The sequence below is a fragment of the Ranitomeya variabilis genome, chromosome 2, assembly GCF_051348905.1.
Source record: "Ranitomeya variabilis isolate aRanVar5 chromosome 2, aRanVar5.hap1, whole genome shotgun sequence".
Lineage (NCBI taxonomy): Eukaryota > Metazoa > Chordata > Amphibia > Anura > Dendrobatidae > Ranitomeya > Ranitomeya variabilis.
The window spans coordinates 255292362-255308869 of NC_135233.1; the positions used below are offsets into that span (position 1 = coordinate 255292362).

At 44.7% G+C, this 16508-nt stretch overlaps 1 protein-coding gene across 6 annotated transcripts in view; it reads left to right on the forward strand.

Moving 5' to 3' along the window:
- The window catches only part of RAPGEF1 (Rap guanine nucleotide exchange factor 1), a 46406-nt gene extending 32670 nt beyond the window's left edge, over nt 1-13736 (forward strand). For 4 of the 6 annotated variants that reach the window (XM_077284708.1, XM_077284703.1, XM_077284706.1 and 1 more), the window contains 13 exons: nt 4397-4482; nt 6206-6329; nt 6536-6611; nt 8053-8137; nt 8336-8428; nt 8554-8742; nt 9994-10078; nt 10153-10247; nt 10329-10407; nt 10810-10911; nt 11606-11703; nt 11846-11974; nt 13005-13736. In XM_077284708.1, coding sequence (XP_077140823.1) covers nt 4397-4482; nt 6206-6329; nt 6536-6611; nt 8053-8137; nt 8336-8428; nt 8554-8742; nt 9994-10078; nt 10153-10247; nt 10329-10407; nt 10810-10911; nt 11606-11703; nt 11846-11974; nt 13005-13155 — 1392 coding nt within the window. In that variant the 3' untranslated portion in view covers nt 13156-13736. Of the gene's footprint in view, nt 1-1434; nt 1528-4396; nt 4483-6205; nt 6330-6535; nt 6612-8052; nt 8138-8335; nt 8429-8553; nt 8743-9993; nt 10079-10152; nt 10248-10328; nt 10408-10809; nt 10912-11605; nt 11704-11845; nt 11975-13004 lie in introns of all 6 variants that reach the window. The other 2 variants (XM_077284705.1, XM_077284707.1) reach the window with 1 other exon arrangement.
- Nucleotides 13737-16508: the final 2772 nt, after the last annotated feature.

Genomic DNA, 16508 nt, shown 5'->3' on the forward strand with positions numbered 1-16508 from the left:
CTCCGCCATGCCGTGTGTCTGTGCCTGCTCATTGTTGTCATGTAATAACCATGCGCATCGTCACCTCCAGGTCAGGTCAGTGTCGTGGTGTGAACCCAACAAGGGATTCATAGTGAAGCCCCTAATGTCAGTCCGCAGCTGGTACTGAATGCTTCACATCCTCGGACAGCCTCTGTTATCTGCTCTGCTGTGGGCTATGTCAATAATTGGCAGCACCACATTGACGTTGCCACTACAAGGTGGTCTTAGGATTACACTGGGGGCTGCTTCTCTAGACTCAACTTTTACATCAGGCAACACATACATACAGAGATCTGCTGCCATGAGAGAGAGAAAGATAGAGATATGTCACATGATTTCAATACTATAAATACTATAATATTTAGCTCATTTTAGGGCTCCTAAAATCCACTGAAATTGTGCACAGCACGGCCGCCATGTTCCCTCAACATAGGACTTTGGAAAGAAGTATTGGTTGTGCTTTGTGTCATTGGCTGTTAATGGTGTGTGTCCACCAACTGTTTCAGTGAAAAACCAGCAGAATAGTGAGTGCATCTCTGGAGTATAATACAAGATGTAACTCGGGATCAGTACAGGATAAGTAATGTATGTGCACAGTGACTGCACCAGCAGAATAGATAGTGCATCTCTGGAGTATAATACAGGATGTAACTCAGGATCAGTAATGTAATGTATGTACACAGTGACTGCACAGCAGAATAGTGAGTGCAGCTCTGGAGTATAATACAAGATGTAACTCAGGATCAGTACAGGATAGGTAATGTAATGTATGCACACAGTGACTGCACCAGCAGAATAGTGAGTGCAGCTCTGGGGTATGATACAGGATGTAACTCAGGATCAGTACAGGATAAGTAATGTAATGTATGTACACAGTGACTGCACCAGCAGAACAGTGAGTGCAGCTCTGGAGTATAATACAGCATGTAACTCAGGATCAGTACAGTATAAGTAATTTATGTACACAGTGACTGCACCAGCAGAATAGTGAGTGCAGCTCTGGAGTATAATACAGGATGTAACTCAGGATCAGTTAAGGGTAAGTAATGTAATGTATGTACACAGTGACTGCACCAGCAGAATAGTGAGTGCAGCTCTGGGGTATAATACAGGATGTAACTCAGGATCAGTACAGTATAAGTAATGTATGTACACAGTGACTGCACCAGCAGAATAGTGAGCGCAGCTCTTGAGTATAATACAGGACGTAACTCCGTAACTGTACAGGATCAATAAAGTATGTACACAGTGGCAGTGCGTTTTAGATACATTAATCTTCTATAAAGCTGGGCCCTCCTTCGGGTTTGAGTGCAGGCGACCTTCCCTTGTCTGGTAGGATTCGCACTTTTCGTGAACCCCACAGTCAGACATGTAATAGAGACCTCCACCAAACATTCCCTCTTCCCACCATAGAGTGAAAATGCAAGTGATGAGACGGGAGATGGGGAATATGTCAACCTGTATTCCTCTGGGCAAAGCAATGGAGACCCCCAGTCCAGTGATGGTGTAAGTAAAAGAAAACTAAAAACCCCGTCCTCTGCATGGTCAGTATTTACACATGCCTCTCTGACCGCCCGATGCGCCAGACTTGTGCACCGCATGACCCTTCTCGAACTCAGCTGCCACCCTTACCCCTACACTGACCTCTGACTCCACGATTATAAATCCCCATGCACTTAATATCATTAACTTTTTTGTGCACGTTCTACCCTTATTTATGACTGACACCGTTGTATCATCAAAAGTGTGATAATAACTGCTCTTCAGCTTTAGAGGCTGCTCCATGTCCCATCCATATCAATATTTACACCAGACTGATCTGAGTAGTGGCACGTGTCTGTGGGGGCATCGGGCCCATAGCGATCTGTGACATACATTTTCATCACAGGTCACCTGTGGGGTGTATGACACCAGTGTATGAGCTGACCCTACTACCTGCTGGACAGATGCCAGCTGTGTTATACAGCTGCCATCTGCCGGGTACAGCCGCTATCGGAGTGAGGTGCTCAGACTCACAATCACAGGGAGCTGATGGCTTATTATGGCATCCTGGCGCCTGCCGGAGGCTCCTGTCACTGCCATCTTGGTGCTCCTATGAAGCCGGCTGCAGGCAATGTAGTGATATACTGTAGCATTGATGTATAGAGTGTAAGGGATCAAATGATTGCAGGTTTAATTCCCCTATGGGAACTGAGATACAGGTAAACAAAACAAATATATTTAAGTACCCCCCATTTTACCAATTCAGAAATAGAGGATAAAAAGAAAAAGCGTATTTGGCTTCTTTATGTCCTTAATAGTCTGATCTATCAAAATTTATAAAATTATTGAAACTGTATGTTTGGCACCTGAAAGAAAAAAAATAAACTGCAGAATTGCTATTCTATGATCTCTGTATTTGCTTTTCATTGCCTTTTTTTACGTAATCAAAATGTTGTAGTTTTTATTGATATTGTGTTTGAGGTTACGGACATCTCGGGACTCAAAAATGAAGCCCTCACTTTTGGTTGAAAAATGGCGACAAACACACTTTTTTTTTTTTCTCTTATAAAGTTCTGATTTTTTTTTTAAACCACTGAAAAAACCCTTTCTAAATTTGCCATCTCAATAATCACGCTGATCTGGAGAATCGCTTTACCATATTATTTTTAGTGCACAATGAACACCAGAAAAGCAAAACCTTGAATACAATGGTGGATTTCCACTTTTACAATTGGGGTGAAATGGTGAAAGTATTTTTTTCCTTGATTTTCTTTATATGGCCCAACAACAAAAAATTATCCTTTATACGGCTACATCGATAGAACAATGAGGGGGGGTAAAGGAGTTAGAAAAAAAAACCCCGGAATCTTGCCTGAGCATGAAGGGGTTAATGCAGATCACTTATGCCACAGCCCATGACTCGTCAGCTGCTCTAAAACTACAATTCCAGCATGCCCCCAGCTGGAAATTGTATTTTTCTAATAAGAAGTGAAGTGAGTGATTTTGGGTCAGTGATGTAAATGGTCAGTGGGTTCCACCAATGTTTTCCAAGGCAATAATGGCCCTGCTAGAAGTTCTATGATATGATCAGATCTGGATGTGGCATTCCCACACATGATTGTCCCGTGGCAGCAGCTCTGTGCATATGTGAGCTGTTTGGCAGCAGGATCGATCCCACATTCTATGTTGTCCCCGGTTACCACTCTGATACATTTGTATCCGTTGCAGCAGAGTTCTACTGTATCCCATAGCAACCCCCACATCCACAGGAGCTTGTAAGAAGATGTCTGTCTCCCTGCAGGGACTCCTGATTATTTGCCGCCCCGGCTAATAATAGACTCCTTCCTGGGAGTACTAATGATCTGTAGCAGCCAATTATACCTATGTGGATTGCTGCTGTGGAAACGTACTGAGAGGTCCATCCAGTGCCTCATTGTCATTCTTTCGTTTGGTTACTAGACTATTGAACTGCTATAATGCGGAAAATAGCCACACGGCAATGCATTATAATCTTCCTTCTAATGATCCGTAATCCTCCTGTGGGGCTGCGGGGAGATCAGTGGTGGGACTGCGACCTCACAGAGAAGGAGTCTGGCCCAAGGGTCCGATTGGGCTGGGGTAATCCTGCACTAGGTGGACAATCTAGATTCTATCCGGTAACTTGGCTCCAATTGCATCTCCACTTAATTGGATGTGGCGGTCGTCTGCAGCTCCACACCCATCATCTCCTGACAACACCACTTGTATATTGTGATTGTGCTTGCTTGTGTGTGCAGATCTGTCACTACCCACTGCTTCTGTTAACATGGCGCTTGCAGGGCTCTTGTGCTTCATCATCTATTTTGCAGCCGCACATGTTGTCCATTATATATTTGTGGGTTTTGTGGCTTGTTTGGATTTTTCGTGATGGCATGGGACATGGAAGGGGGGTGTCTTAGATAAGTTTTTTTGGGGGTAGTCACTGCTTAATGACCTACAACATGTTACTTTCCATCCAGCATTTTAGCATGCTGGGGGTGGTAGTTTTGCAACAGCTAGGTAACAACATGCTGATGGTCATTGAGGTAGTTGATGCGGAACTGTGCGCAGACCATTGACTTGGATTTGGCATAAACAGCAGCCTGTAGTCTGCAGGGCAGAGTCATTCTAATGTACGTAGTCTTAGTTATGACTCTGTCTGCTGTGCTATGATCCCAGCGTCTTCCTTTAATGATGGTGCACATCCGATGAGCATCCCTGGCTGCTGGTACTGAATTCTGTTTTAGTGCCATAAACATTTCTGATAATTTAAAGAGATCCACGTTGAAGATGCTTTGTCCCCATCCCATCCATAGGGAGCAGTTCAGCTCTTGCCAGGACTCCGTTATCTCACTGATGTCTTGTTCCTCTGTAGGAGTTGCCTCTGCCTGGAGAAGGACACCAGAGAGCCTTATTGCAGCCCTGCGTGCCCGGCAGCGAGAACCACGAGTCCACAGAAAGGTACCTGGAGCAGCACCACCCTACTCTTTGTAAAGGAGGTATCTGATAATATGAGGGAAAAACCTCTTTCAAATCCTCACACTTCTCAACATCTCTGCTTCCTTTTTTTTCACCCAGAGTTTTCAGACATGATGCTTTTCAAAGCTGAGAGTCTGGTGCATTGTGTCCAACTCAGTTGAGCTAAACTCATCAGCAGCATGTGTCTCTATCTTGAGGGTTTGCTACAATGAAACAGGAAAGGTTATTATTCGCTGCATGGAGTCTTTCCACTGCTTGCAAGCAGAGCTATTGATAGTCTGCTCAAAAGCTGCTGAACCTTCTGGTATGCCTCACTAACAGAAATTTGGAAAGTTTATTGAAAGGTTTTATCATAGCGCCCTCCCTGTCTACATGTCATGCCGGGTATTGCATCTCCACGTCATCGGTGCAGAACTGCAGTATCTTTTGGAAAGGGCGTTTTTCTTAAAAAAAATAAATAAATAAAAAAAGCAGCTGTGTTTTTTTCATGTGTGGTTTTCTTGTTTTGTTTTTTTTTACACCCTCTTTAAGGCCTACTTGCATATTACAAAAAACCTCATTAAAGACAGATAAAAAGTTCAACCTTTTATTACTAACACTAGAAGTCCCAGAAATTTCGAGCTCTCTGGGTTCCAAAGGTAGAAATGTTAAATGACCCCTCTCTGGGACTTCTAGTGTTTTAAATCATAAAAAGAGGACAAACAACATATAATAACACACACCATACACAAAGTGCGTACTAGGTCCACCCTAACAATGATCCCACACAGGATATTCGGGTCAGCCATCGTTGAGCGGGGGCGCCATTCTCGTATTTTCATATAGGGTGCCAACCTCCGCTGGTAGGTAGGAGATGGGTTCAGGGATTATTGTTGGGGTGGACCTAGTACCCACTTTGTGTATGGTGTGTATTATATGTTGTTTGTCCCCTTTTTATGATTTCATAATAAAAAGTTGAACTTTTTGTCTGTCTTTTAATGAGGTTTTTTATGCTAGCCACGTTAAATATAGCCTCGTGTATAATAGGATTTTTGCAGTAACTACTTGCATATTACCATTGTGTTGCATATTACTTTGTGCATTTTTTGCAGAATAATGAGGGCGGTACAATCACAGATTTTCAGAAGATATTTTAAAGCTTTAATTTACCGTCATCATTCTGTGAGCCGCCATGACAGCTCCGGCTTCTCTTCACCGCCGAGCGTCAGATATAATTACTGTTATTTCCCAGGCAGCGGCACATTCTAATTATGGCTCCTTAATAAGACTCTACTTGAAGGAGGTGGCCAAGGCAGCCTTTGTACGTACATCAAAGGAGCGTAAGCGGACTTGACTCTGCAGACAACGTGCTATCTAGAAAATGGGACTTTGTATCTCCTGTCACTTCTGCATTGTACCATTGTCTGCACTGATGCATGCAGGGGCGAGTGTAGGGAAAAAATCAGTGAGCATATCCCAAAATATAAGTTTCCAAGTAAAAGGAATATAACTGAGACCTTAATGAGACGTACACCACACAGCGACACTGATCTGCCTCCTTCGTGATAGTTTGTTACAGTGTATCAGTCTGGAGTCCACCCAGGATTGTCTGGACTGGATCCAGTTGTGAGAAACCTTCGCTCAGGATGTCATTCATTAATAAAAGAGTTCTTGAAAAAGATGTGAGGTTTATGTTTTATTAATGTGCATTTATGTTTTTCGTTAGACCACCAAACTCTACGGAAGGACTCGATGAGGAGGAGCAGGAGGCTGAAGAGAGTGAGGAAGCAGATGAGTTGTCGCTGGTTGATCACAGTGAAATCATGGCCAGGCTGACGCTGAAGCAGGAGGTAAATGTGGTTATAGATAGGTTATATCTATAGGTTATATAGAGATATACACATCAAGCCTGAGCAATGTCGTGTGTGTAACACCACAACAATGACTTCGTGCCAGGTCGAATAATAAAAAGAGCCACGGATATCAGCCGGTAGGAGGCTTGCAGGAATCCCATTCAGCAATTCGATCATCACTACTATTTTTCTTATTTCTGCAGGGTGACGATGGCCCAGATGTGAGGGGCGGCTCTGGGGACATCTTACTTGTGCATGCCACAGAGACAGATCGGAAAGGTGAGAAGTTTCCCGATATCTCCACTGTTCACATAGAAAAAAAGACTAAAATGGCCAATGTCTGCAGAATGATGTGTGTAAGATCATCAGGTTTATATCCGCTGTTACATCCTATATTATACTCCAGAGCTGCACTCACTATTCTGCTGGTGCAGTCACTGTGTACATACATTACATTACTGATCCTGAGTTACATCCTATATTATACTCCAGAGCTGCGCTCACAATTCTGCTGGTGCAGTCACTGTGTACATACATTACATTACTGATCCTGAGTTACCTCCTGTATTATACCCCAGAGCTGCACTCACTATTCTGCTGGTGCAGTCACTGTGTACATACATTACATTACTGATCCTGAGTTACCTCCTGTATTATACCCCAGAGCTGCACTCACTATTCTGCTGGTGCAGTCACTGTGTACATACATTACATTACTGATCATATACTGATCCTGAGTTACATCCTGTATTATAGTCCAGAGCTGCACTCACTATTCTGCTGGTGCAGTCGCTGTGTACATACATTACATTACTGATCCTGTACTGATCCTGAGTTACATCCTGTATTATACACCAGAGCTGAGCTCACTATTCTGCTGGTGCAGTCACTGTGTACATACATACATTACTGATCCTGTACTGATCCTGAGTTACATCCTGTATTATACCCCAGAGCTGCAGTCAATATTCTGCTGGTGCAGTCACTGTGTACATACATTACATTACTGATCCTGAGTTACATCCTGTTTTATACCCCAGAGCTGCAGTCAATATTCTGCTGGTGCAGTCACTGTGTACATACATTACATTACTGATCCTGAGTTACATCCTGTATTATACCCCAGAGCTGCAGTCAATATTCTGCTGGTGCAGTCACTGTGTACATACATTACATTACTGATCCTGAGCTACATCTTGTATTATACTCCAGAGCTGCGCTCACAATTCTGCTGGTGCAGTCACTGTGTACATACAGGATGTAACTCAGGATCAGTAATGTATGTATTATACCCCAGAGCTGAGCTCACAATTCTGCTGGTGCAGTCACTGTGTACATACATTACATTACTGATCCTGTACTGATCCTGAGTTACATCCTGTATTATACCCCAGAGCTGAGCTCACTATTCTGCTGGTGCAGTCACTGTGTACATACATTACATTACTGATCCTGAGTTACATCCTGTATTATAGTCCAGAGCTGCACTCACTATTCTGCTGGTGCAGTCACTGTGTACATACATTACATTACTGATCCTGAGTTACATCTTGTATTATACTCCAGAGCTGCACTCACTATTCTGCTGTGCAGTCACTGTGTACATACATTACTGATCCTGTACTGATCCTGAGTTACATCCTGTATTATACTCCAGAGCTGCACTTACTATTCTGCTGTAGTCACATCTTTTATTGAGGCTTTCTCGCTCTCCCCGCAGATTTGGTCCTGTATTGCGAGGCCTTCCTGACAACTTACCGGACATTCATCTCACCCGAAGAGCTGATACAGAAGCTGCAGTATAGATATCCTTCCCAGTGTCTCTACCCCAGTGTACAGCCAGGTTTTCTTCACATATTGGAAACCTGACGAACCCCAGTATGAGTCTTTGGGATACGTCATGGCTCCATTATGAGCCGAAACTACTACTCCCATCATCCCAGGGTCACTTTTATACACTATCAGACTCTTTTGATCTTTTTTTTTCTTTGACCATTGTGAACATATGAGAGATTCTGCCACTTCCAAGACACGTTCAAGCAGCGAGTGAGCAAGAACACGTTCTTCGTGCTGGTGAGAGTGGTGGACGAGCTGTGGTAAGTGGCACTCTGAGTGGGGGCTGCAGCTAGCGTCTCCCCTGTAAAGTCTATTAGGAAGTGGCTGAACTCTTCGTGTACCAGGATTCACCCTGCAGTTTCCTCCTCCTCTGTTCTCCCTCCAGCCTGGTGGAGCTCACAGACGACATCCTGAAGCTGCTGATGGAGCTGGTCTTTCGGCTGGTGTGTAAGGGGGAGCTCAGCCTGGCTCGGGTGCTGCGGAAGAATATCCTAGAGAAAATGGACAACAAGAGAATGCAACATCATTGCAACTCTGCCATCAGACCGCTCGCTTCCCGGGGAGTGGCTGCGAGGTGCGATAGTCTCCTAACCAAAAGCTGACGTCTCTTATGTATGGAATTGGCAAATCGCTATTCTCGCTTGTATATTACATTTATGTATTGGCCCCTGTCACAGACGCTTCTTGCATTACGGTTTCCACCATGCCGTACACTCCAGCTTTGACCCATTAGGTCACAGCTGTGATCAGTGGTGATAGAAATCAGTCACCACTGTTCCTCATGCTCTACACTGCAGCTTTGCTTTCTGATTGTCAAAACGCAGGCTCAGCATCTGTTCAGTGACTGGACAGATCATTGTCGCCAAGATTGATTTGAGTTTATTTTGTTTCCTATTAAATTGCACAGGCTGTACCCCGGGATCCTTTAACTCTTCGCTATAACTAAGTCTTAAAGGGGTCCAGCGCCACTCACTGTTACTGCAGGAGGCAAGCGGCGTTTATGATGTTGCGTCTGCACATACCTGCCTATCAAGGATATTTATCCCTACAGTTGTGGGCAAGAAGTGAAACCGCACCGGACAACCCCTTTAACAGCTTCCTGACATAGGACATAATATAGGTGTTACATATTGCAGTTCATAAAGCAAAGCTCAAATACCCGCAGGCTCAGGTTCCCTAAGGGGACTAAAAGCTAAAGTAAAATAATAAAAGGTTTTTACAAATAAGAAAAGTTTCAGTCAGTGCCCCCTTTAAAAATAAGGAGAAGAATATCAAACCTATTCAGTATCGCTGCGTCTAAGAGTCCAATCTATTTAATTAAATTGCTAAGGTTGATGCCTGAATCAGAGAAAAATCAAAACTCCAGAATTTTTAGTTCTTCGGCTACTGCACCTTGTGTAAAACTATAATAAAAAGCGACCAACCGTCATGTGAGTGGCGGAATGTTATCCAGTACTGCGTCCGCTCACCACTAGCAGGACCAGCTCCACCAATGGAAAAATACTGCTACAGGTCTCAGAAAGCCCCGTAGGTGTTTAATTACTTACTTCTTTTTATTTTTTTTAACCAATAAAATAATTAAAAAAAAAAAAAAAAAAGCCCTAAACCCTTGTAAGTTTGGTCTCTGCAACCGTACTGAAGTGCAGAATCCTGTTTCCAGGTCTTTTTCAAATCCCAGACGAGCCGCATATGGCTATGGAGAAATAAACAAGAATTATGACTTTTGGAAAACTGGGAGGAATAGCAAAAATTCTCTGTGGTGGGAAGGGGTTAAAATTGTTCTCCCCAGGACTTCAGTCTTGTAATTTCTGGCTTCCTGTTCCAGACCCGGGACTCTGCACGACTTCCACAGTCATGAAATTGCTGAGCAGCTGACACTTCTGGACGCAGAACTCTTCTACAAGATTGAGGTAAAGACCAGGGATAATGGGTGTCCGCAGGGTCAACCCTTGTCATCAGGTGTAACCGTACGCGTTTACTTCAGATTCCGGAGGTCTTGCTATGGGCAAAAGAACAAAATGAGGAGAAGAGCCCAAACCTGACCCAGTTCACTGAACATTTCAACAACATGTCCTACTGGTGAGAGTGGTGGGTGGTGATGTGGAGGGACGGGTGCTGTATGTAATGTGGGTGCAGGTCATCATACCCCTTCCTTCCCAGGGTGCGATCCATCATCATGCTGCAGGAGAAGGCGCAGGATCGTGAGCGGCTACTGCTAAAATTCATCAAAATTATGAAGGTAAGAGACAATTCGTGATGACATGACATGAGGAAGATGGCCGCAGCTATGTATGTGTAGGCTGGGTGTGCTCACTGGCCCGGTGTAGTACTCAGCCCTGTTACCTCCTTGTCCCACCGTTCTCCGTGCTCTATACGGAGGATTGCTGAGACTGGATACAGTTATAGCCGACCCCCAGCTTTCAGGAACTTTTCTTCTCCATAGATTTTCAGTCTTTGGATGAAAGCAAGACTCTTCTTATTCACTGTCCGCTAGCGGAGCTCTTGAGAATGACAAGTAGTTGAAATACAAAGTCCATTAGAAAGTTTCAGAACGTTTTAGGTTAAACTTTACTTACAGACAGAGCCTTATTTTCAAGGCTTTATTTTTACTCTTTGGTTTTTTTTTTTTTTTGCTCTCCAGCATCTGAGGAAGCTCAACAACTTCAACTCTTACCTCGCCATCCTATCTGCCCTTGACTCTGCGCCCATCCGACGGCTGGAGTGGCAGAAACAGACGTCTGAGGTGAGGGTCCGGCTGCACCTTCGAGGACTGTCCTGTACAACAACAGTCGCACTCAAAGAAAAGGTTTTCAAGGTTTTTGTTTAGCCAAAAAACGTGGTTTTCTTTATTATAAACACCAACATAAAGGTATCACAGCAGTGTTTCAAGGTAACGTTTCGACCCATAGGGTCTTTCTCAAACCTTACTTCTAATAGAAGAAACTGAGCGGAGGGCACAAATCCCTGGTAGGGTGCAGGAGTCCCGTTTTGGCTATAACTGAAGAGTCACTGGTGTCTGCGGTGGTGGTGTGTGACACACACCACCACCGCAGACACCAGTGACTCTTTAGTTATAGCCCCTAACGGGACTCCTGCACCCTTCCAGGGATTTGTGCCCTCCGCTCAGTTTCTTCTATTAGAAGTAAGGTTTGAGAAAGAGACCCTACGGGTCAAAACGTTACCTTGAAACACTGCGGTGATACCTTTATGTTGGTGTTTATAATAAAGAAAACCACGTTTTTTGGCTAAACAAAAACCTTGAAAACCTTTTCTTTGAGTGCGACTGTTGTTGTACAGGACTATATTCTGGAGTATCCCTCCATGTTCAGTCTGCACCATTATTAGCGAGAGTGCACGTCTTGTTCTTCACTACTATACCTTCGAGGACTGTGACATGTGCCTCCTTCCTGCATTTAATCCCATGTTCCTTTCCACAGGGCCTTGCTGAATACTGCACCCTGATCGACAGCTCCTCCTCCTTCCGGGCGTACCGGGCTGCGCTCTCTGACGTCGAGCCCCCGTGTATACCGTACTTGTAAGTGCCTGAATTAGAGGCTCTCTACAATCTCCCCCCTAGCTGTAAGAGGGGACGTCACCCGCTGGTGATGGCCGCCATGGACGTTACCTGCAGATTTTGGGCAGTACTTGCACTCATTTTTCATTGTCTTTGTTCCCAGGGGTCTGATCTTACAGGATCTCACCTTCGTGCACCTGGGCAATCCAGACCACATTGACGGGAAGGTGAACTTCTCCAAAAGGTGGCAGCAGTTCAACATCCTGGACAGCATGAGGCGATTCCAGCAGGTGTAAGTGATCGACCCCATAGTACTGACACTGTATGATGTGGGGGTAAAGCACAGCTGATCTCGGCATTGTCTGGGTTTACTCACATGTTGACGTCAAAGTGCCTTTTTCATTTGCTGAGATTTTTGCAGAATTCAGTTATTTTGCAAAAAAATACTGCAAAAAGTGCAAGGACCGCAGCATGTAACTAAATCTATATTGGCTTCAGCTGTTACAGTATCCACCCTAAGTCGCCATGAACAGGTATAGGCATTGTCTGTTATAACTGACACAATGAAAAGATCAGCATGTGTTTAATATTGTGATTCAGTGGTGGTCAAGATCTCTGCTTGCAGTCAGCGAATGTGATCATTAATGACATTCACAGGCGTAACATGGAACTGCACTTTTAGAAACCTTTTCACATGTTCTAGACTCTTCTCACTGGGGTTTGGGTGCCAAGATACTCAGTAAGAAATAGGAGTTTGGGTCTGGATCACGTGACAGTCATAATGGAGCAAAAGTGGGGTTCTGCATCCTGAGACTTGTGAAGGAGCAGAAATGAGGGTCCGCATCCTGATACCCTCATAAACAAGTAGGAGTGGACGTCTGGATCCTGAGACTCTCAAGAAGGAGCAGAAGTAGGGGTTCAGATCTGGAGACCCTCATAAAGGAGAAGTGAGGGAGGGGTCGCTATCCTGAGACCCTTGTGGTAGAGCAGAAGTGGGGCGGGGGATTTCTGCACTGATACATTGTCACAAAGGTATCAAGGTAGGAAAGATTTGTGCTGATGCATTTAGTTGAGAGCATTTTTCCAGTCTGCAAGCCCTCACCTCAGCTGTGAGAAGTATTAGGTTTGTACAGTGATTTTTTTTTTCTTTTTTTTTTTCCTCACACCAACTGCAAGCAGAGATCTTGAGAATGCCCCCTAAAAAGTTAGCACTAAGTTTCTAAGAAGGTTTCAGAAGTTATAAGGATTGCGTTGCGCCCGTTTGTGGCACTTGCAGCGAGGACAATGCGTCTGACGCATTTATGACGACTTTCTCTCTCCAGTCATTATGAAATCCGGCGGAATGATGACATCATCTCTTTCTTTAATGACTTCAGCGACCACCTGGCCGAGGAAGCTTTATGGGAGCTGTCACTAAAAATCAAACCTCGCAACGTCACGAGGCGAAAGACAGAGCGAGACGAGAAAACCTAAAGTAAGGATAATAGGGCGATGCCGCCTGACAGACACTGAACATGGGGGATCTCCGACTGAAGGGGAAGATCAGAGACCGGTAGGGGACGGGGGTCATTTATTATGGTTTCCAGGGATGCAGCGTGCCCTCCCTGCCGCTGTCTCCTGTCCTCGCCAATCACAGCGCTCAGTGCCATCCGTTTACACAGCCATGGACGGGTAGACATATTGGATTTTGTGCGGTGACTTGTGCGGATCTCCCCAGAGAAGAAATGATGGCTGACCGGACGCAGATTCCCAAAGTTATACTCATTACTTTTCTTTTAGTTTTTAATTTGGACGTTTTCCACTGCTCCCCCATCAGTGGGTGCTGCGGCTCCTGTAAATATCCGCGTTCTGTTTTCAGGTGGGAATTTGGCGCAATGTGACATGTATGATTCTAATTATTATATTTTTTTTTATGCTTTTGCATGACAAGTATACAGAGACTGAGCGTGTAATGTACATAGAGGAACCTTGACGGACCAACGATCTGTGCACTGGGAAAGTATCCAGGGGCTGCTGGGTCCGTCAACAAGAGGTCAAATAAATGTCAAAAATGGCTCTTGTTTTTCACTGCCTGGCATCTCGCTGCCTGTCGTCTCCCCCTCGTGATATTTCCCCAACCCCCCCCCCAAATGTCAAAATTGTTAAATTAAATAAAAAGGAATTCACTTTTTTTTTTTTTTTTTTCAGTCTTCACCAAATTTAAGGCTTTCTTTAATATTGACTGGAAGTGGGGAGGGGAATAGAGTTTCTCCTTGTGGAGACTCCTTGCTGCCTTAGGGAGAGTTGCAAGCTGAGCAATGGTGTCTGGGAAATATATGTATATGAGCTCTCCTGGCTATCTGGTGCCACCTCATGGATGGAAAAGAGTATTACACCAGGAGGTAGGAACATTGAACAGCTTAAGGTACCTTCACACGAAGCGACGCTGCAGCGATAGCGACAACGATGTCGATCGCTGCAGCGTCGCTGTTTGATCGCTGGAGAGCTGTCACACAGACCGCTCTCCAGCGACCAACAATGCCGAGGTCCCCGGGTAACCAGGGTAAACATCGGGTTGCTAAGCGCAGAGCTGCGCTTAGTAACCCGATGTTTACCCTGGTTACCAGCGTAAAAGTAAAAAAAACAAACAGTACATGCTCACCTGCGCGTCCCCCAGCGTCTGCTTCCTGACACTGACTGAGCTCCGGCCCTAACAGCACAGCGGTGACGTCACCGCTGTGCTTTCACTTTCACTTTAGGGCCGGCGCTCAGTAAGTGTCAGGAAGCAGAGGCTGGGGGACGCGCAGGTGAGTATGTACTGTTTGTTTTTTTTACTTTTACGCTGGTAACCAGGGTAAACATCGGGTTACTAAGCGCGGCCCTGCGCTTGGTAACCCGATGTTTACCCTGGTTACCAGTGTAAAACATCGCTGGTATCGTTGCTTTTGCTTTCAAACACAACGATACACAGCGATCGGACGACCAAATAAAGTTCTGAACTTTATTCAGCGACCAGCGACATCACAGCAGGATCCTGATCGCTGCTGCGTGTCAAACTAAACGATATCGCTAGCGAGGACGCTGCAACGTCACGGATCGCTAGCGATGTCGTTTCGTGTGAAGGTACCTTTAGGCCGGGTGCCCACGATCCAGAAGTAGCGGCACTTTGGACACAGTGTATTTTCGCTACATCCAAAGTGCTGCCGTCTATTGAATGCAGGTAAATACTCATGTGATCACTGAACCGTGCGGATTTACCGCATCCAATACATTCGGTTAATGTTATTTCTGATAAGGAGACTAGCATCTTCTCAAGAGAAATTGTCATGCTGCGGTCCTGATAGACGCGCCGCAGGTCAGTGTCCGCGGATGATCCGCAGGTGTCTCTGTACGCCTAGTAGACATGTTTTCTGAAAAGCCCATCCATTATGTGGTAACATTTGAAGGCTGCGCTTTTGACGGTGCGTACATACGCAGTGTCCATCCCGCAGCAATTCCTGATCGTGGGCACTTACCCTTAGGGTCGCGGTAGGCGCCTCTTTTATCTGTGGCTACCCTAAATAATCACATCCTAGTCTCCTTTTCAGTTTTCCAGTGCAGAGAGGAAGCCAATCCCATGGTAGGTTTGTAGGAAGGCTACAATGTGGCCGTGGGGTAACAGGCAAGTATCACCTCTGGGCTGTTAGACTGGCGGAGGCAGGGGCTTGGTCACACTGTGGGATGAAAAGAAAAAAAAAAGACCAAATTCTGATGTTTGTTTTTTGGATGGGTTTTTTCACTTTTTTTTTTTTTTTTTTTTTTTTTTTTAAATTGTCACCCTTATTTATTTATTTTTTTTCTTCACTGATGCAGCAGTACAAATAATAAAAAAGACCCCATGCGCACATGCGACCCCAGCAAACATGGAACCTGCACTTTCGAGTAAAACACATTGACTTCTATGGTCTGAAGATTAGTTGGGACAAACTGCAAGTTCAAATATAAAAAAAAAAAAATGGAAACTAGATGAAACCTTTTCATGTATTGGCAGCATTTTAAATTAAAAATATGGATCTGCGATACACCGGTGTGGATGAGCCCTGAGCTCAGCCTGATGGCCTGCACCATTTTTTTAAACGGGGGAAAAAACAGATTCATTTAAATGTCTTGTGTTTTACCAGAGCCTGATATATTGAATGGCCTACTCTGATCTGCCAAAACTGTCCAGATTAGGACATGCTCGGAGATCAGCAGGTCGGAATCCTTCCATTAACCCCTTAACGTCCAATGACTGATGTACCCGACATTGGATGCCTCCCCATGTTTGGTATGGGTTCCGGCGATGAGTCCGCACCTTTTCCTGCACATGACAGCTGATCTGTCATGTGCCCCTAACAGCCGAGGGTGGATGTTAACATGTTAAATGCCATTGTCAAACTCTGACAGCGGCATTTAACATGCATGCGTAGGAAGCGCGTCATTAACTCTGCCCATCGGCGCCCGTTTCACTTTAGAGCAGGTCGCCGATGGGTTGGCATGACAACCCGGGATCTGCAGGAGACCCCTGTGGTTGTTATAGCTGGATAGGTATGAGCGCCAACCCTGCTCTATGTAGCACAAGCGATCAGATGATCACAACGTCTAGTCTCACATGGAGACTATTGAAAGAAAAAGTAAAAAAAAAAAAAGTTTTTTAAAATATAAAAGTTCAAATCACTCCCCTTTCGCCCCATTCAAAATGAAACAATAAAAAAAAAAATCAAACATGCACATATTTGATAGAGCTGTGTGCAGAATTGCCCGATCTAGCTATATAAAAAAAGAATCCAATCGGTAAACGGCGTAGCGAGGAAAAAAAATCAAAACGC